General features: G+C 40.9%; 1 protein-coding gene across 1 annotated transcript in view; it reads right to left on the reverse strand.

Annotated features, from left to right (window-relative positions):
• LOC311008449 (glutamate receptor ionotropic, NMDA 2C-like) overlaps positions 1-18,525 on the reverse strand; it is a 63,853-nt gene extending 45,328 nt beyond the window's left edge. Inside the window, 2 exon segments of the mRNA XM_084002142.1 lie at positions 1,205-1,571; positions 17,263-18,525. Coding sequence (XP_083858268.1) covers positions 1,205-1,571; positions 17,263-17,306 — 411 coding nt within the window. The 5' untranslated portion in view covers positions 17,307-18,525.
• Between the last annotated feature and the right edge of the window lie 3,266 nt (positions 18,526-21,791).

The raw sequence follows: 21,791 nt of genomic DNA on the forward strand, positions 1-21,791 counted from the left end.
GGTAGAAAATGGATGGATGGATAATTTGAGTTTCAGTGTGTGAAATTTTTTGTGATCACAAAAAATGCCTTATTCAGCTTTGGTTTGTACTTAGCCTCACCTCCGTTTTATATCTGGCTCCACAAAGCTGAGATGACAATGGTCATAAACCAAGAGGTCCAAAATGTCGATTTTAAGGCTTCAAAAGCAATGAGTGATGTCACAGCAACTGTGTCCACTTATTTTATGCAGTCTGTGCTTGCATATAAACATGGATGTAAAAAAAAATCCAGGTTTCAAATTTTACAAGTGTTTTTATGAGGAAGGGAAAGTATTCAGGCGGTAATGAATTACACTCACTCTAAGGAAATCTAACTCTCCCTGCCACGTCTTTCTTTTAAAGCTCTCTACTTCTGATCGGCCTTCTTCTCGCTCATCCTGTCTCTTTAGTAGATGTATCCTCTTCCTCTCCAATGGAAGAGAGAGGTTGCCAGGCACTCCATCCTAAAGCTATATTTTGTATTGTATGAGGTTGTGTTTTGCTCAGCCATTTCGGTGGCAAAATGATTTGCTATTTACTTATATGTGACCTCCTATAGCTGGTGTGTAAGGCACACACAAAGAGAGACATCACTAAATCAGACAGCTAAGCTTAATTTACAACTGAGCCTCTTCTCATCTTCCTCCTAACCTAAACATTCCTTACACCTTCGCTCATGCAACATTAAGTCCCAACTAGAATGTGTTGTTGGTCAACTGACGTTGAACTGACCAGATACTTCATTACTATAACACACAGTAATATTGTGTACTAATAATATTCATAATCAGTAATCTGCATCTGTAGTAAAAGCACTGTATTTTGAAGAAAAAACTTTTTTTATACAAGTAATTTTACAGTTAAGTTCATTTCTTCAGTGACTGTGATCACACTTTTGTGGACTATTTACATTTTGCTTTCATCATTTGATGTCCCTTCTCCCTTTACAAACACAAACCATGCCAACAGCATCATTTAACTGAAGCAAAGATACATGCTTGGCATCTCAATTGGTTCTCCTTTGCCACCCACTTTTTCTGATTTAAGCTGAAGTTGCAGGTCATTTTTATTGTTTGTTTTACTTCACAAATGTTGGACTGTGCATCTCTAGGAAATGCTGCTGTGGGTGACTGACCACTGACTCTGGAGAGGATGTTTTAACAGAAATGCATGAATCACTTTTACCTGAGCATTGGCACCGGAGCCCACGTCGTCCTCAAACACGACGCCGTGCAGCCTCTCTGTTGCCATGGTATCACAGAGGTGTGTCAGCAGGTCGCGGGGGTTGGTGTCGTTGACCAGCACGGTCACTGGGCTGACCACCACGGGTAGGTCAACAAAGTTTTCCCCGCTGAGGTGACCTCTGACCTCATTCTGGTAGTTGGAGCCACTGAACACCACCGCCACGTTTATAGACTGGTGGAGGAGGAGCGGCCGGGCCTGTAGGGGGAGCGGGGAGGAGAGGAGGAGGAAGAGGAGGAGGAGGAAGAGAGGAGGCCAAGGAGAGGGAGGAGGGTGTCCCCTGGGAATGGCCATGTTGGCAGCGTACTGCCTACTGCCTGGAAAGTTGAGGTAGAAATGAGGGTGAGGAAAGGATGATAGAACGAAAGCAAAGAGAGCAACAGTCAAAGATAAAAGCTGCTTTACTTCTATGATGTTTTTGACATGATTCATCATAATCCATCTGTACACATCCACCCCTTATTTCTCCCTTCTGGTCCGTCTCTCTCTGACCCTTTTGTATGACAGTATAAGCCCTGCATTTAGACTGTTGTGTCATGAGGAAAACTGTATGTGTGTGTCACAGTGTATGCAAGTATGCATGCATGTAATCCCCCATAATCCAATCCCCAGTGTCCTAACTAATCATCTCTCCATCCCACCGCATCTCTGATGGAGCGCACACACACACACACACACACACAGACAGACTGTAAGCAGGATGCCAAAACTGACACACGGGTCCTTGACCCTCATTGCTGGGATTACATTATATTACTTCAGCCAGACTCGCTCCATGTGGGGTGATGTCATCAGCCTTTCCACAGAAATACAATAAGTGGAAAAGCTACTAAACTAATTGCTAAACTTGTGTGTCTGCAAATAAAAAACTCCAGGTCTAGTCAAACCTAGTGCAGCGTTCAGGTGAAAGAAAAAACGGAAACAGACTCTCAGTATATCGGACACAAGAACGTAATTTACGAAAATTTTACGAAAAGTAATTTTATGTGAAACTGGAACAAAAACATTGGAATCAGAAATGTAAATGTTGTAGCCACCTGTAGGCACTGAGAGCTCAACACTACCTCACATCTGTACAGAGACCGGATGAAACTCTGTGTATAAATATAAACCTTAGACCACCTATGGTATAAAAATCGTATATACCAACACAGGAGACATAACATGAAAGTCATTACTAAATTTGTCACAAAATGGTTATCTCAGTAACAGTCTTTTAAGATGGGTCATTACCATAATCAACACCTTCTTATTGGAGTGCTTTCATCAATAAAACTGGCTGTTTGAAGATGTTTCCTTATTGAATCAATACCAAGATTTGATGAAAGCTGGTGGGCTTTCTTATAGGATATAAATCTCCACACACACATATTTGGCAGGGGCTTTTATAGTGAGCGTCGGCCTCATCTTTGGTCATCAGAGACACTCTGATAATTAACAACACCTCCCAGCTTTTGATTCAAAAGCGTCTTTCAAAGCAATGCTACGTTGATTGTATCCCACACCTCCTCTCTGTTCATGCTCTCGGCATATCAATCACAATTCATCTTAATAAGGTTTTCAGCTCCTGGGCTTTATGTGCCCTTAGAATTAAATATCTAGTTTGAACCTTTGGAGAGACGATCCAGCCTAGTTATTATTAGATGCTACTGTTAATAAAGGGTTAGAGCTGCAATGATGGACATGCAGCCTGTCTTAAGGACAGCACAGAGATCTGTGTGTTTTCAGGTTGTTCTCCGACTACTGTTCACTGTTAAAATACAACAACAAAAAAACCCCCGGTTATTTTTTGGCAGCAGGGGCGCCAAAAAATGTCTGTAAAAAAACGAAAAAATACTGTCAACTAAAATAATGGTAATTATTTGAACCATAATTAGTATCTATTACTGTATTTTTACCAAAAACCTCCCTATAATTTCACAAAATACTTTACTTTTAACGTATATTAATTGTTAGAATACAGTCATACACCTCTAAAAAACAGGATTTATATCTTAAAAAATGCTTTAAAAAAGCTTAAGTACAGGTATTTACTATTGCTGTCACAAAAAATACCGTATATCTACAGGAAACCTCCCAATAATTCCATGAAATTGTTCACTTTTAACATATTTGAATTGTTACAATATATACTTTAGGGCTGCAGCTATCGAATCTTTTTGTAATCGAGTGATCTACCGATTATTCCATCGATTAATCGGATAAAAAATTAACATTGTAAATAGTTCCCATATACACTGTTCACTTCTTAACACATTCAGTCAATGACTAAAAACAGGAGTAAAGATAAGAAAAAAAGAAAGGAAAAAAAAGCTAAAGATGAATGGGCCTCATTCACCAATATCTTCTTAAGAATTTTCTTAGATTCTTTCTTAAGCTGTTCTTTAGAAGGTTCTTAAGAAAACTCTACGTGGCATTCTTCAACGTGATCTTAAACTGCAGAATTGTTCGGAGCTGTGTTCGTAAATAGATGAATGCCATCTCCTCGTAAGTTGAGAGCGCGTGCCAGGTGAGTCTAATTTACATAGGATTTGCATAGGTAACCACCCATCAATGCCCATAAAAGAGACTGCAGGACCGTGAGCAGACACATATGTCATACAGCGGAAACAGCATCGATACAATGCCAAAAGCAAAACAAAGGCAAGTGGAGCACCTCAGGTAAAGAGGAAAAAAAACTTCAGCAGTTCAGAAGTGGAGGTACTGCTGCAGGAAATAACCCGCAGAAAAAAAGTTATATTTAGTAGCCTCAGTGGAGGCTACACAAACACAAATAAATAAGAAAAAAAAAATCGCAAAATGCCGACGGGAGATGCAACGGACAGGAGGGGGAACAGCCACCCAAAACCTATCTGAGATGGACCGGCGCATTGGGGCCATCAGTGGGGAGATGACACTCTCAGGTATGCTATATGGGGAAAAATGTAAATCACTGTTTTTTTTATTTTTATTTAATTGTTTAATCCCCCCCCTTACTTTTTAGGAGCACCATCGACTGAGTGTCTGGATACAGACCTGGGCCCCGAGGCAACGGTTTCATCCCCTCCCTGTGCTGCGGCTACTCCAGAAGAAGCAGAAGGTTATTTATTTTCTGAAATAATACCTTTATTTAAAACGTGTGTCCTAAAGGTAGGAGTTTACCATAATGTGTGTAAGATCAGAATACATCTTAGTATTGGACTGAGGGTCGCAACAATGGCTTGATTTGTTATTTATTCACAGATGAAGTCCAGCAGAGCCAAGAAACGGAACCAGAACCCTCCTGCAGCACCACTACACGCGTACTCGGTCCCGTGCCTCCCCATGCCTGATCTTGGACGCGGTGCTGGACAATCAAAAAAGGATCGCAGACTCACTCGAGAAGATTGCATCAACACTTGTTTCCAATTGACTTGATTCATGTTAATTTACATTTCATTTATTTTAAAATTAAAAAAATGTTCTGTAAATTACCCAAAAATAAAATGAATAAATTAATTAATAAATAAATGTGACAGAAAGATCACTGTAATATCATATTTTAATGAACTGGACAAAAGAAGACAACACAACCATGCGAACATGTCGGCACATTTGTGCGTAAGAGTACTCCTGAGTGTTCGTAGGATTTGTTCGTACCTAAGAACAAATCCTGGATAAGAAAACATTGATGAATGCCACAATCTTCGTAAAAACTTCGCAAGTAGGACTTAAGAACAAATTTGTTCTTAAGAACGGTTCGTGAATGAGGCCCAATGATTTTTTCTTTATTTGAATCTCAATACAAACAAGAAATCAAAATGTAATAACCTAACCTAACGTTTTTTGTAATCGAGTTTGTTTCAGCCCTAATTGTTATTACAAAAGAAATCTACAAGAAACCTCCCTATAATTTCATGAAATATTTTACATTTTACATATTTGAATTGTTAAAATACAGTCATATCTTCTAAATAACAGACTAATCATCTTAAAAAATTACTATTGTTATCACAAAGAATACTGTTAATCTGCAGGAAACCTCCCTATAACTCCACAAAATATTTTACTTTTAACATAATTGTTAGAATACAGTCATACACCTCTAAAAAGCAAAATAATTTTCTTCATAATCCTCTGAAGTAAAATTTTGCAGCAGTTACAGAATAAAAAAAATCACACCACTCATAGTTTTCTCTTGTTTTTTTATTTTTTATTTCTAATCTTGTTTTAAAAAAATGCCATAACATGAATGACAACACCAAACCAACCAAGACACAAATATACATATAAACACACATAGAGGGCTGGGTATCCACTACAAATCTTTTTGGCACCCAATTGAATTGCTTCAATAATACACTGCCCAGAAATAATAAGGCAGCACATAAAGTCCCAGTCAGCAACATTGTTTTGATCATATTCACTGAAGCAGACACTATGCTCCGTTAGAACAACATAAATCATCCGGTTTTAGAAAAAAAAGTGCGCCTCTACGTGCACATAGAGCCTGTTGTTTGTTTTGCAAAAAATCGACAGAGCCGGGATCTTCCTGTGCAATCAGCACGCAGGGCTGTGTTCGTGCACACACAGAGCCCCTCCCCCCTCAGGTCATTCCACTTTCACAGGAGGGAGGCGGATGTAAATTCCTCGGTTAAAAAAACGAAACGAGGAGGTCCAAAACAACCAAGGAAAAGAAAACAAGGAAAAAAAGAAATATTGCGACGGTGCCTGTGATAAAACCAGAGTCGACATCGGACCTGCGTTTCAAAGGTGGCGTGATCTAAGGGATTTCAAAGGGCACAAAGTCGAGGGGAAGGAGCTCGGTGGTCGTGGGGGAGGAGCAGGGGAGTCTGAAGTGTAGCCTTTCTGCAGTACCGGAGTCCAACAGAGAGGCAGCAGCAGCGGGAAAGTAACTTGCGTTCATAGCATGCCCTGCCGAGAAGAAGTGTTTTTATTATATTTTTTAGCTGAATGGCGATACTCGATATATATATCTCGATATTTTTTCCCATAAAAAAAATAACAAAAACAAGGTCAGTTCCAAGTCAAATTAACATGTGTCAAATGTAACACAGGCACTTTTATTAAACAGGCTGCACAATATCAACATGTACTTGCTTTTTAAATAACAATACATAAGAATATTAAATTAAAATGTTCCTTAAACTTTGACCTCCTCCTATCTTGGCCATTTGATGAGTTGTCTGAAGGCTACGTTCAGCTCGAAATTGAAAACCCAGTTTTTCGAGGAACTCCAGGAAATCCAAGCACCTGAATATTTGACAGAGGGTTTAAGGTTGCACGCAAGGGTCCACGATGGAGCCTAAAGTTCGGATTGTTTGTGAACATCCCAAGGCTATGCTTCCTCTGCCTCAGCACGTTGGAAGAGGTGGATTTAAGAAGGTACGATTAATGCACGGGTATGCAATGTTGACATGATGTAGGCTTTTACCGATAGGCCATCCCCATTATTATCTCTCAGTGTTCAACTCGGATCTCCCCTGCTATCGAGATGATTTATGACTGAAAATACTGCTGATGAGTGTGTAGGACACAGTGGGATTCTGGGTCTCAACAAACACAACATCTATTATTAAATAATGTAAAAGGATCATGTTACAGAGAACCTTACCAACTATGCAAATGTTATCTCTTGCGGTATCTGTCGTTTCTGTACCAGTAATCTCTAAAAAAAAATAGGAGAAAAAAGTAGTAATTATTAGAATTTGCACAGAGGACAAAACAGCACCCAAAGACTGACTTAATGATATTATTATTATAATAATACAATATTATAGTAAAAATAAATGTGATGCATCATTGATATCAAGTACAAGTGATCAAACCTCAGTAATTAAATCTGGGGACCATTAAAAAATTGTATATTATTGCTATTATACTGTTTAATGAATGAATATTTTTGTAAAAAGCAAAACTGTAAATCAACATAATGCAGCCACTCTATGTATCACTACTAGATTTCTACATTTATTCAGGCGTGGAGGGCAACCACAGTAATAACATCCATATACCAACATACCACCTCACCCAGATAGTATAGGTGTCACGGCTGTGGGTTTCTGTAGTGTTGGTTTCCCCTTTTATTTTGTAGACCTTTTGTCTTGTGTTGTGCTTTACAATATTAGTACCACAACCTGCACGCAAACCAAAACTAGGACTGATAGGGGTGGATATGGAACAATTACCAAAATTACCTTCTGCCACCACTAATATATGATATATGATAGCATTAGAAAGGAAACACTGAATAGCGATGCTGGGTCCTAAATATGGTAACACTTTTTCCAGAAGTAGCAGACGTGCAAATATCACACCCACAATCATTGGACTTCTCAAATCCGCCAGAATGGCCAAGTTCAGACGATCGGATTATCATTGATTTGATCATTTTTATACTGTCTATCCATACAGGGGTACATTAACAGGTGGGCTTTCAAATAATTGTTAACAGGAGTTTTATAAAAAAAAAAAAATGAATCATTTCATGACCCAAATAGAATCCCCTCACGAAAACAGGTCAGAGTAATTATTAATTGAATCACTTTAATTACTTGGCCGTCCTATTTTTTAAGAAAAGGCTGAAAATGACATACCCAAAGTAAAATGGTTACTGTTTTTGAACCCCTATGACTACAGGCACAAAGCTGAGCATTCCTGAAAGATAACCCTTTGAATTTTCTTCTGCAAGTGTCAGATTTACTCTAAGTGTTACTGACACTGAGTTACTGCAGCTCAAACATAGTGGAAATTGCAATTTTTTTGCCTCCCTTTCTTTTTGAATGAAACAAGTTAGCTGTGGCTGTTATATATAGGCCTAAAAGTTGAATGAAGCCACAGCCACAAGCCTGACCAAAAACTGGTAGAAAGTAGATAAAAAGACACCCAAAAATGAGCTTTGCAAGTGCAGTGTTGTAGGGCAATGTCAGACGGAGCTGCATCTGGAACAAGTGTTCCAGATGAGATTATGGGTATTTTTAGGTATATAATTCTACTTTTTTTTGTTTATTTCACCAGTTCTACAACTACTACTAATAAAACCAAATTTTTTTAAATGTTTTTTTACATAACAGCCTTCTGTAATGAGACGCTGCATAACTATCATATCTGCAGGTCACAGTCTGACCTTTCTGAGCTGCTGCACTCTCACCCTCAAGCCCCCTCCCCCCATGTAACATACCGCTGGAATCGTAAGCTCATTGGCTATAAGACCTGTCAGTCAAAAATGTACTCCTCTGCCTATTGGCTCTCTGCCTGGGGATTCTCGTGGTTGGTCAGCCGAGAGGCAGTGAAGCACTGGCTCTCTTGATGGACAGATTGTTCAGCCAATTCGGATCGCAGAATCGTGGAAGGGGGCTTGTTTTGTCGCCAAGAAGCTGCCGTACACGGAAATCGAAGCTTTGTTGTTCGCCCGTCATCGAAGAGCGATAACTAGCTATAAACAATAGTTTGTTCAGAAACTCACAACGTCAACACATGGCGTGTTATGGATGACTACCGGAGTTAGCGTGCTCGTGGGACTAAACGAAGTGGCTACTTTTGTTCGTTAGACTCTTACCGTTCTCTGGATATAAGGATTAGCATGCTACATGTTGATTTTGGACTTCCAGACAGCTCGAAAGGTAGGGAACGCTGGTCTTGTTTCTGTGCACTCCTTGCACACATGCTGTGTTTGCTTTTGATGTGTTTTCCGTGAGCCTAAAACGGCTTACTTTGTTCGATTTGCGAGACTCGTAGCTTTCAAATGATGTGTAATATGACGCAGACGCATTTAAAATAATATGCGATTAAACGGAATGAAGCGAAACTAGTGCAAAACGGCCCTCATGCGGGTCGCTGACATAATATCAGGTTAAAGCATTGACTTTTGACCGACAGTAGATAACTTTAGCAGTTGTCCGACAAATAACTTACTATGAGGCGGACTCGCCGACCTACTGGCTCCCCTGTGCAAACATTGGTTAGCGCTGTTAGCAGCAACTAACGCGGCATATCATTTTATCTGCAGTTATTTCTAAACAAGACAAGGCAGACAGACACGGTCACAAATAAATCCAGACTTATACACTAACAATACAATGTAATTCATCTTAACAATTCAGCTATCAGAGCTATGTGCTAAAATCTAGCTTCTAACGTTACCTTGCTTTATTTTCTCTCGTCAACAAAACTGTCCATAAATACTTTTAACCTTAACTTACCTCTCAGATGACTGCTCCGTCTCTGCATGTCTGTCCACAGCGCGTGCTCCCTGCGTGAATGCAGCAGACTCGTCCCTGATTGGCTACAAAGCCCTAAATCGTGTGATGTAGAGTCGTTGCTTGTTTGATGTAGCAGGTGTTCACGCTCCTCTGACCTCTGCTATATTTTGTGTGTTCTTGAATTGTGTCAATTAAAAAGTGTTAGACATTCTGTTGGCAGACTGAATCTGTTACGTATTTCCAGTTATGTATTTCCTGGCACCAGTTGGTAACACCACAACCTAAGCATTCAGGTAAAAGTAAAAATAGTATAAACAATGGAGTGCAACATATTTACATTACAAAAGTATATTATTTACTCATTAACAATATTAAATATCCATGCAAGTTGATTTAAACAGAAACCATTAAGCCTTAACTAACCAAAGATACAAGCAAAATGTGGTTATTTAGTGCTAATTTATTCTATTAAATTGAGAATAGATCATTATGGTTGGTCCACATTAATATGAGATTGATTAGGATCAGGAAGATCCCATCTGGTGCCCTTTCCCATTTTACAGTTAACTAGATGAGCTTATATCATGGTTATAATTTGCCTGGTAGGATACACATAAACCAGTACTTGCACTTGGATGGCCCTAAATGTATGGCAAATACACTTGAATTATTCAAGTTGTTATGCATGGGTTTGGAAAGAATCCTCATACCAAAACTGCCTACTCTGAAAAACTACTGGCCTAGACCAGTGTAGTGCCACTAGCCATCAAATAGCACTCGGAAACTTAAAGACATCTCACCCCCAAAATGAAAATTCTCAAGGAATTTGAGGCAAAATTAGCATTTTGGGAGTGAAGTGTTCCTTTTAATGTGTATTATGTGAAATTGTTGGATGATTATTCTGGTTAACCAATAGCAAAAACAAGATTAAAAACGATGAGAGATCTGTTTTACACAGCTATCACCACTGACTAGCCTACTCCTTCATTGCTAGTGTTCTTTTTGTGTTGTTTTTATTCAAATTGACAAAAACGAGTGATATTTGGGCAGCTGTGGCTCAGAGGTAGAGCGAGTCATCCTCCAATCAGAAGATTGGTGGTTTGAATGAGGGCTCCTCCAGTCTGCATGCCGAAGTGTCCTTGGCCAAGATACTGAACCCCCAAATTTACCCCGATGCTGCGCCATCGGTGTGAGAATGTGTATAAATGAGTTAGATCCTGATGTAGAGGCAGCTCCTCTGCAATCAGTGTATGAATGTATGTGAACGGGTAAAAGTGACTGAATGTAGTGTAAAGCGCCTTGAGTACCTAGTTAGCAAGACAAGTGCTGTATAAATGCAGGTCCATTTACCATTTACCATATTTGCGAGTGTATTCCAAAGAGTGATGCTTGATATGATATAGATACAAAGAGGTGATTTGATTTAAATGCTCATCATTGACTTGAAATGTCCTGCTTGTGATAGTAAGAGTTTATCATTAGAAACATAATTGGGTTTTGGATTAACAAGCAGAGTCCAGCCATCATTGAGCTGGAGAGCTTCTTATAACCACTGTAAGATACTTTGCTCAAAAACAAAAGACAATGTATCACTTTCTATTTGAAACGTCCCTCTCTAGAACATTCATAATTTTTTACGTAGACTGGAATAGTATAAAGTCGATGGTCCATAACTGCTCGGGAATCTCTTGTTAGTAAATCCTGCTACCGATGTCCCTTGTCCTGGTATGCCTGAATAACAGTGCCAAGTTGTGTTGTGTTTATTCAAATTGACTAAAACAAGTGATATTTTGGCCGCTGTGGCTCAGAGGTAGAGCGAGTCATCCTCTCCTCTGAGAGTTCCTTCTGGAGTTTGCATGTTCTCTCCGGGTTCTCCGGCTTCCTCCCACAGTCCAAAGACATGCAGGATGGACCTGTCTGTCTCTACATGTCAGCCCTGTGATAGATTGGTTACCTGTCTGTCTCTACATGTCAGCCCTGTGATAGATTGGTTACCCGTCTGTCTCTACATGTCAGCCCTGTGATAAGCTGGTTACCTGTCCAGGTGAACCCTGACTTCGCCCAATGATAGCTGGGTTCGTCTCTAGACGATGGATGGATGGATGGAACGATGGATGGATGGATGAGTGAAAGCAAGGCATGACCCACACTAAAAAATAAGAAAACATGTGACATCAGAGGAGTGTACAGCCAGTAACTGCTGGGCCGTCTTTCTTCAGAAGCATTATATTGGTTACAGCTCAAATTTAGCCAACTTGCAGCTCATCCAACCCGTAGCAGGCATTGATTGAGGTGTATAGATAAATAGAATAATATGATTTTAAATCCTTCATGGCAATGGGCAAAATTACCAACATTGATTGTAAAACAATCTACTATATGCCCTAAAATAAACAGTATCAATATGGAAATGATGAGAAAAAAATGTTGGCCAACATGTTCAGCTGATGTTTTACCACTGTTATAGGAACCACATACCTATTGGGATATACAGCATAAAGAACATCCAGTCATTAAACAATGTAGCTGGGAAACGATAGAGTCCCTATACTCCCCAGGGGGTGAGGAGGAAATTAGCAGAGGGGATCTAGAGGATGGGATGGACGTCATCACCAGAGAATTATCAACATATCTGCCTTGAACTTGTGTTTTTTTGTTGTTGTTTTTTTTTGTATGTTTGATTAAATTAATTAGGGAGCTTGAATTGGTGGGCTCGTATTAATGTAGTAGTCGGCCCTCTCCTCATCAACATACTGCAGCTCTGACAGCTGCATGAAACATCAGGATTCTCTAGAGCCTCATTTATGCAGACTTGAGATCAGTGCACGGAAATCCCAAAGTTATTCTGCAGTAATGACTTAATTTCCTGGGCTACACGGTGGTGTAGTGGGTAGCACTGGTGCCTCACAGCGAGAGGGTTGCAGGTTCGATTCTCAGGTCAGGCCCGGGTCCCTTCTGTATGGATTTTGCATGTTCTCCCCGTGTAAGCGTGGGTTCTCTCCGGGTTCTCCGGCTTCCTCCCACAGTCCTAAGACATGCAGGATGGGGATAGGTTAATTGATGACTCTAAATTGAGCGTGTGAGCATGAATGGTTGTCTGTCTCTACATGTTGGCCCTGTGATAGACTGGTGACCTGTCCAGGGTGTACCCTGCCTTCGCCCAATGACAGCTGGGATCGGCTCCAGCCCCCCCGCGACCCTGAATACACGATAAGCGGTAGACAATGGATGGATGGATGGATGGATGGACTTAATTTCCCTGATGCTGGTATTCTGACTGATACTGAAAATTTCCTACTAAACAGTGTGTAGCATTTTGGGTGATATATATTGGCAGACAAGGAATATAGCGTTATTATAAAGTATGTTTTATTTGATGTAAAGTGGTGTTTTTACAACCTCAGAGCTGTTTATATCTACATACTGAGTTTGTCCGTATGTAAATGTTTCCACAGTGGCCCAGAACAGACAAACCAAACACTGGCACTAGGCCACTAGATGTTTTTCGCAGTGGCCACTGTAGTTCTCCTCCATGCATGGGGCAGCGGGTTTCAACAGTTTCAGTTAGTAGTTCGATCAAAGAGATATTAGCATCAAAATATAATAATAGTACTCATTATGCAGAAAGGCTCACATTGTAATTATTGATGCATCTACATAATTTAAATGTTAGAGCTGCTAGATGTAGTTTGGATTTGGATTACTTTATTATCTGGGTAGGTTGTGAATTTCCCAGGTTCAAGAAAGTCTGATACCGCGCTGAAAGGCAGCAGAAAATCGAAATACTCAAGTCAAGAACAAGTACCTTGAAATGGTATAGTACAGTACATCATTAATACTGATGTAGGCCTACACATGTTCTATATTAAAGCTTCCAGTCAACAGTGAACAGCTGATCAGCACTTCACTTAAACAAATGACTGCATGTATATAAAAGGAGCCACATGTGTTAAACTCACAGGTTATTATCACCAACTCAATGGTTTCCCTCCACGGAGAGTTTATTGTCATTGAACCTCATTATGTTTTTGCTGCACTCTAAGTGCTCTAATGAGCATCATCAGGCCTACGTTATGCTACCTGTCCAGCCCCAAACAGCTGATGAAGAAAGTAAGTGTTTAGCATTAGCATCTTAACCCTTCATCCTCAGAAGTTGGTTAAGACCAAAAGTGAAACTAAAAGGAGATTTTGCCTGAGAAGATTTCAATGTTAGTGTTGCTTACAGCTTGTTTCTGCTGCCTCTAAGTGACACACAGCAGTTCAGTCTAATTGTCACGCAAGACATTTTTATTAATTCCTTTCCAACATTATTCTGGATGTGTGAAAAGGTTCAGCAGGTTTTCTAAAAAAAAGCAGGTGAACAACAACAAACTGTATGGAGGAGGTCTGTGTGGATGGGTGAGTCACCATAGGACTTTCACCCAGGAAGCCACTGTTCATGTCCTGTGTGAAACCTAAGGTCAACATTGACTTATTTTAAAGTCCGGGTAAAGTAAGAAAATATATGTGTTCGGAGTTTGGTATACCACAGAACAGTGTGTTGTTATTCACCCTGCCAACTTTGAGAGTTTAAAAAAATTGTCATATATGAAATTAGGTCTCAAAGTCATGAAAAAACAAGCACTTCTGTCTTCTCTCAAAAGCTGGGGGCGTGTCAGTTAGAGGCGCTGGAACCCCGCGCACACGCAGGGGGGACTACAGAGGGTATACAACGTTTACCGCTTGCCAGTATTGCACGCTTGGTGGGCTGCCACTAGGAGGATGATTGACAGGCGCTCTCCTTACAATGATCATACAATCACGCGCACACTTCATGGCTGCACCTGATTGGACAATCGCTTTCACAGCTGTCCTGTCTGCTCCCGGATTTCAAACCGACCAACATGGCGGTTCGTTTGGAAACTTTCTCTTATTTTACGACAATAGTTCACCGAAATGTGTTTCTGAAAACATTTTATGTGAGAATTAAGCTATGAAGTTGCTGAATCTGTCTTTATTTTAGATCGCCAACGGTCAGTTTAAAAGATTTTCGAGAGCTTGCGGGAGGCGGCAGCGCACTGTCTCTCGACACTCGCCGTCAGGCGAATGCATTGCAGGGCTTCTTACATACCGTAAATCCTCTAATATAGCTTCAGCCAAAATTTCCGCGATGCGAAGTCATTGCACAACTGACAATGAATGGGAAGCGTGGAAATAACGCTGCCTGTGGACACTTGCCCCGGCCTCCATTAGAGACCAGCCGTTATTTACCTCCGCCAACAGCGAGACCGGCCAATGTTAGAGACCGGCTGGTAATAGAATACAGGCCAGTATTAGAGGATTTACGGGATGTGAAACTATCCGAGCGGAAAAACCACTGAAACTAATTATTTATACAGCAGGGGAGGGCTTATGATAACTACAATAGCATTACGTAATGCCAAAGTGATTTCAGACCTGCCCATTAAATCCAAGACACAGAAATGTTTCAGAAACCTAGCTCCACAATTACATAGTATATGATTGAATGGCTTTTTACATGTGTTAAGGAGACATGTTATGACCCATTTAACGTGTTTAGAAGAAAATGACTGATTTTGGTTTACGGACTTTAATTTATATAATGTCCTTAAATAATGTAACAAACATACTCTATATATGTAAATCAAAGGACAATGTTTTTACTAAACTGGATCAAGTTTTGTAGTGTTTTTGTTTTGCTTCTTTTAAATTTACAACATGAATCACATAAACTGGGATGGATGTATATTTCCCTCAGATACCATGGCAACAATAGATAATTGTCTTGTGCTATGTTGCAAAAAATATGATCAATTGATGTGAACATCAGTACATTTTAGATGAATGCAAAGCCACACTTTTCATCTCTCTTCCTCAAAGTCGTCATTAAAACAGTTACATTAACAGGTATGTGACAGTAAAGGCAGCATAAAGACACCTTTCTTTTTCTGTTTATCGCTCCATTCCTCAGTCTCTCCTCCAATGGATAGATTGTGGGAGAGACGTTTGATTTAAGGGAGCAGCTTTAATGCGTGCACGCTCGCATATGCACGCCACGCAGCTAATAAACCTTCCACAGACAAATTAAACTCCCAACATGAATAACCCCAGAGCTTATTACAAAACATATCACACAACGTCTGCCGCATTTACATTCATCATAATTAGGGGGGGTTTAACATCTAACATCGCAGCCCCGTCTCTCTGTGGGTTCCTGCTCTCACCCATAAAGATCAGGCAGCTTTACAGGAAATCGTTGCAGGCCGGACGAGATGAGTGACGTTGACGGGACGCGTGCATTCCTCGGCTCGGGGCCCTGCCAATCAAACGTAAAGCAATCGAAAACTCAGTGACACCTGAGCCGCTGTCACACTTGCCAAAACATACATGTAGTGATACAAGTGTGCATTCATACGCGCGTTCACACACACACACACACTTCTGTGTTCGTGTCAATAGCTCTCCTCTTTTTTCTTTAGCTTGTGACCCTTTAACATCAATCATCGCTTTCAACCTCTTAGTAGAGTGTACATGAGTCATGACCAGCTCATTGTTGTTTCTTTTGTCACATTTTCAGAAACTTTCAAGGGGAAAAGTATAAAGTAAAATCAGGCAAAAAAATAATTTAAATTTTGTGTGACCCCTTTGGGTAACCACTTGTAGTGGAAGTAAATATGCACATTAAGTAAGAAATGTATTTTCATGTTGGTAAAATGCTTGTTCAGTGCATTTCCTTTTTTAAATTAACAAGAATATTACAAATAAAAATGTAACACCATAAAACACCTAAAAAAATTGAAAAAGAAATTGCATGCGGCACCGTGAATACACACATGGCGGCAGGATCAGAACATACAATAAAATATACAGCAGATAAGCTTATTAGCAAAGACCTATCGTTATTTCATTTACAGAGCTTAATGCTATGCTACCAAAGGAAAGAGGGCATCAATATCTTAATAGCACAATAGCCGTCCAACTTTTACCTCACACATGTATTTTGTGTGTCATAGATTGGACATATTAATTCACTCCATATAAGATTGGCAAAACACAGAGTATTGAATCAGCTACATATCTAGCTATGATGTTTGCAGCAGGCTCAGAAAGGATTTCGGGAGCCTGAAGATGGAGTCAGATGGAGCCAGCTAAAGCCCAACAATTAGACAAAAGTCAAAAAGAAAAAAATATTACATTACATTACAATACATACAAGAATTTCAAATTTAATTACAACAGTGAGACCATTTTGGTTTATTTTGGGACGCTTTTTGGGGGCCCCCAACCCCATGTTGGGAACTGCTAGTGTCGCCTCAACATTATATATGTAAACTGGCGCAGATAGCTTCTATCACTAAGGGAGAAAAATGAGAGCTGCGGCATGCAGCTTATGGGACAAATCAGTGAGCATTACCACATAACTGATACGACAGTAAAACACTGCAACTCTAACATCTATAATCCATAAGTCACACCGAGCAAGTGTGCAGGTATAGGTACACACACACACACACACTTACACTCCAAAGAAGCAGCGAGAGAGAAATGCTAATATGTCCTCTTACAGTAGTTCCTGTTATAGTAACAACTAGCTGTTCTGTTTCTGTCAGCAGCAGACGGAGCTTCTCTCGAGGAAACTCCTCACTTATGAAAACTGGAAGTATCACCACACTTCTACTGAGTCTATACTCACATACTCCCTGAGCTTCCCTTTTATATTCTGTCTCTATCCATTGCTCTATAACACACTGAAATATATACAGCACCACTGACAGATGAAATGACAGGATAACACTGTGAGGGAGTGTGCGACAAACTCACCTGTGCATTCTGCAGTCATCCGACTTGAACTCCCGCTGCTCCATCGTTCCCCCCGGCCACTTTCCTCCAAATGTCTCCCCCTCTTTTCCTTCTCACCTGGTTTTCAGCTGCCTCTCTCAGCACCTGTAGGAGTATGGATTTAGACCAATCCTCTGTGTGTGCATGAGATATCAGTGCCTGTGTGTGTCTGTGTGTGTTTTGGCAGCTTTTGGATGTCTGCACACACCCCCCTGGAGGACTTCACAACGTGACAGCAAGCTTTCTCCTCAAAAATGTTTTTTCCAACTCATCACTTTCTCTCACTTTTCTCTCCGTGCGTGTCACAGATTTACAAGTGGCCGTTAAGGTGAAGATGGGACATCGAAATGGAGAGAAAGTGAGGGAAGAGGAGCGCGACGATGATGATGAAGTAGTGCAGGAGCCCACTAGAAGAGCAGCCATCCAGTGTGTGTGTGTTTGTTTGTGTGCATATGTGCATAAACCTGCTGTGTTTAGTGCTCTGTCTGTATCCCTCAGGCTCCCTGCCGGTCGGATAAGGAGAGGAGCGAAAGGGGGGGGAGGAGGGAGGAAGAGTGATAAAAATGCCTCTTCAGCAGAGGAGCACATACGCCGGTAACACTTCAGCGGCAGCGTTAACGCTTCCCTGCCCTCTCCTTCTTTCTCCCCCTCTCCACCTCCTCTGTCTCCCTTTCTCTCTCCCTGCTCGGGGGTAACATATCCATGTGGAAGTTAGAAAATCTCACAGACAGATAAGAAAGGGTCCTGTCTTCCGCATGTTTGGAGCAAAAGTTTCCACCCAGTTATCTGCCCCTGAGGCGACGGTACTCCACAGCGAGGGATCACCCTGCCTTCTCAGGTCCTGTGTGATCCAAAAAAAAGGATCAAGGAAGGATAAAATGTGGCTGTTTTGGCCCCCCTCGCCCCTCTCTCCACATATGGATGCGAGGTGATCCAGATGTTGGTTGATGGTGGGAGTGTCGGAAACACAGAGAGAGCACTGGGACAGATGGCCAGTCTGCAGGGCTGGGGCCGGCTGTGCACTAGCAGGTCCTCATCCTGTTGCTCTGATTTGCTTTTTTTCTTCTTCTTCCACCAGAGTTTCTCTCTCTCCCTCACCGCTGTGCTGCCGCTCATCTGCCGGTGCTGTCACACCAGTAATCCTGCTTTCCATTTCCTCTTTAACTCCATCTTTTCTTTATCTCTTTCTATCTTCTCTCACTCCATCACAGGAGTGGCTGCATGTGAGTCCTGATAATAATGGTGTGAGGATTTAGCCTGCCTCTCTTCCTATCCTCCCTCTCGCTCACTTCAGAGCAACCCCTCCTCCTCGTCTCCCAGCCCACTTTGCTCCCTTTTTCTCTGTATTATTCACCTTCATCCCATCACGTATGCTGCCTTCTTTTCCTTAAATCACCTAACTGTATTGCTCTGTTGTGTTATTCCCACCTTTGCCTTTTCCCCCTCCTCTTTACCATCAACAGGTCCAAAATGAATCCCATCAATTGCTGTTCTCCTCTAGCTCTGTCTATTGTTGAATACATTTTAGAATAGTCCAACATACATCTCATTTCCTTGGACTATTGACAGAAAACACACATGTCAGTAGCTAGAGACAAAGAATATATTGCAATGATTCTGGTGAAACATTTATTGAGGTCGGCCAATTTCGCACATGAAGTTCAGCTTACTCATCTTAACTCATCACCCAGAATACTAAAGCTGCTTTGCAGACATTGCCTTGGCAAGCTAGTGACACATGTATGTGTGTGGAGTGTGTTTGTGTGGAAGCTCGGCATCTGACAGATCTCAAAACTCACCAGGAACTCCAAGTCGGAAGTTGAAAACCAGGTCAATTAGCAGACTGTAAAATAAAGGGTTACCAATATGGTCTTCGTGTCATGATGTCATCATGGCAGCCCTCCTCTTCTCTCTTGTGTCATTGTTTTGTTTCCCCATGTTTGTCATCCTGATTGTTTCTCCCCCTCTCTGTGTGTGTGTGTGAGCCGGTGGGCGTGGCGTTCTGCGGCTGCAGCTCCAGGTGGGATTCATCAGTCACTAATCACCTCCCAGCAGTATAAGAAGCCTGGTCTGATTGTCAATCATCGGCAGATCGTTTCGTCAGCATGAGCGTTCTTGCTCCCTGTTTCGCCTGCCTGCCAGTTTGCCGTTCAGTCTGCCTGCCTGCCTGCTCCTTCGTCTACCAGCTTTCCCTGTGCCGCTGTATCTCGTTCTGGGAAATTGTTTGTTCAGCTGCACATTACCACGTGGAGGGACGCCTCACCTGGCTTTTGGTCTTCACTGGGCTCTGGAGAGCTCACCACTCGCACCACTCGCACCTTTGATGTCACCAGCCCTGTCCCCTTTATTTCCCCCGTGCACATTGCACTAGTTGTTTATTCTGTCACACATTAAATCACATTTAATTGACGTTTGTTGTTTGGGTCCAATCCTCCAGTGTTTGTTCATAACACTTCGCCAACTATCGAAGCGTTTGTTTGCATCTTTCTATTAACTTTACGGTACAATCATGGCACGTCTAAATTTACCTTACCACACCGTCATAATAAATCACAGAAGAAACTTACAGACAAAACTATCCATGCAATTTTTTGTTTTAATAATAATATAATATGATAAAAATATAATATAATAAAATAATAATACAATAATATGTACAATACAGCGCGTGAAATGTGGTCCAAAAAAACTTTGAGTTGAGATTATTTTGTTTGAAAAGACAATTATTTTCATACTGATTTGTATGCTACTGGTATCAATGGAGGTATTGCACTGTAAGTATGGAGCTAGAACAGTCTCATAATTCATAAATGCACACAGAAATTCATAAATGCACAAAAAAGATTTACAAATGTATTTGGGGATTTGTATATACATTTGACTCAAAACACAAATACATTTTCAATGCACACACAAATATGTTTCATTTCATATGTAAGTAAAAAATATTCACATATAAAAAACAAGATTCATAAACATATTTCCAATGCACACACAAATCTAAAAAAAAATCACAAATACATGAATGTTAAAGTATTTGCAATCTTCATCAAATACGCATTTGGGGCTTGTTACATTCATATATGAACTGTTGGACCTGTATTTACAAAGTGCTTTTAATTTGTAAACCTCCCTGCATTTGTGTGTGAAACTTTTGAGACTCCCCTGACGTGACTCTGATCCACAAATGCGTTTTTTCTAAGAGGAGGTTGTCTGTAGCCAATCAGATGTCTCCCTCCTTTACAGCCAATCACGTGAGTGTCTCCCCTCCTCCGGACGGCGGAGACGAAAGATGGCCTCTGGCAGTTCAAATGTAAGTAAAAAGTACTCATTTCTTGTGAATCTTTTACATAAGTCATATTCCAGAATTATGAATGACTGTTTAGCATGAATCGTGACGCTAAATCAGGTCTGAAACCTGTTTTCAGTGACAGAAAGTAAATGCATTCAGCTGTATTTTTTGTTTGGTTGTTTATCGGCTGTGTTTACCATTTCGGGTGCTACCGTATGCTGGTTAGTTAGATAAATTAGTCCTCAAACACATCATACAGTTTGACATGTTAGAGTTAGCATTACAGAAGCAAGTTAGGTTTAAGTGTCAGGAGTCATTCACGCAGCGGCGTCATCGGCCGTAGCTTACGGCTCCGCTAACGTTCATCTTTCCTCTGTCCTGTGTACTGCAAAGCCAGTTTAGTGGGTTAGCGAGGTATGTTGAGTCTGTACTACAAGTCAGTCAGTCAGGCTGTACTACAAAGGTGGCTCTCTTTTAGATCACCACGGTAACTTATGCTTAGCTCATAACCTGGTCCCGACCAGGTTATGTTCAGAGTTTAATCATAAAACCGGCTATAAAAGCGCTGCTGTTTCACTATTTAACTAATTTACAGCTTGCGGCACCTTTACTTTGAAAGTCCAGTGGAGCTGGATCAGAACGGAGCGTTTGTACGGAGGGAGAGATCAGCTGATCCGCTGCTGTTGACTTTATCTCTGAGCGTCTCCGCCTACAGGTGTTCTCCTCACCCGTTGAGCTGAGCGTCAGGAGCTCATTATATATTGGACTATAGTCTATATTTTACTTTTATATACAGTCAGTCACCACTGATAGAAGTTGTTCGCTCGCAGCAGGACGGATAATCAGATGGATAATCGGTTAAGTTAATAATTTAACTTAATGTGGCCGTGAATAAATTAATTCCGATGTTTCGCCTATTATATTTCAGTGTCAAACAAAAAATACAGCTGAATGCATTTACTTTCTGTCACTGAAAACAGGTTTCAGACCTGATTTAGCGTCACGATTCATGCTAAACAGTCATTCATAATTCTGGAATATGACTTATGTAAAAGATTCACAAGAAATGAGTACTTTTTACTTACATTTGAACTGCCAGAGGCCATCTTTCGTCTCCGCCGTCCGGAGGAGGGGAGACACTCACGTGATTGGCTGTAAAGGAGGGAGACATCTGATTGGCTACAGACAACCTCCTCTTAGAAAAAACGCATTTGTGGAT

The sequence above is a fragment of the Eutrigla gurnardus genome, assembly GCF_963514095.1.
Source record: "Eutrigla gurnardus genome assembly, chromosome: 22".
In the NCBI taxonomy this organism is placed as follows: domain Eukaryota; kingdom Metazoa; phylum Chordata; class Actinopteri; order Perciformes; family Triglidae; genus Eutrigla; species Eutrigla gurnardus.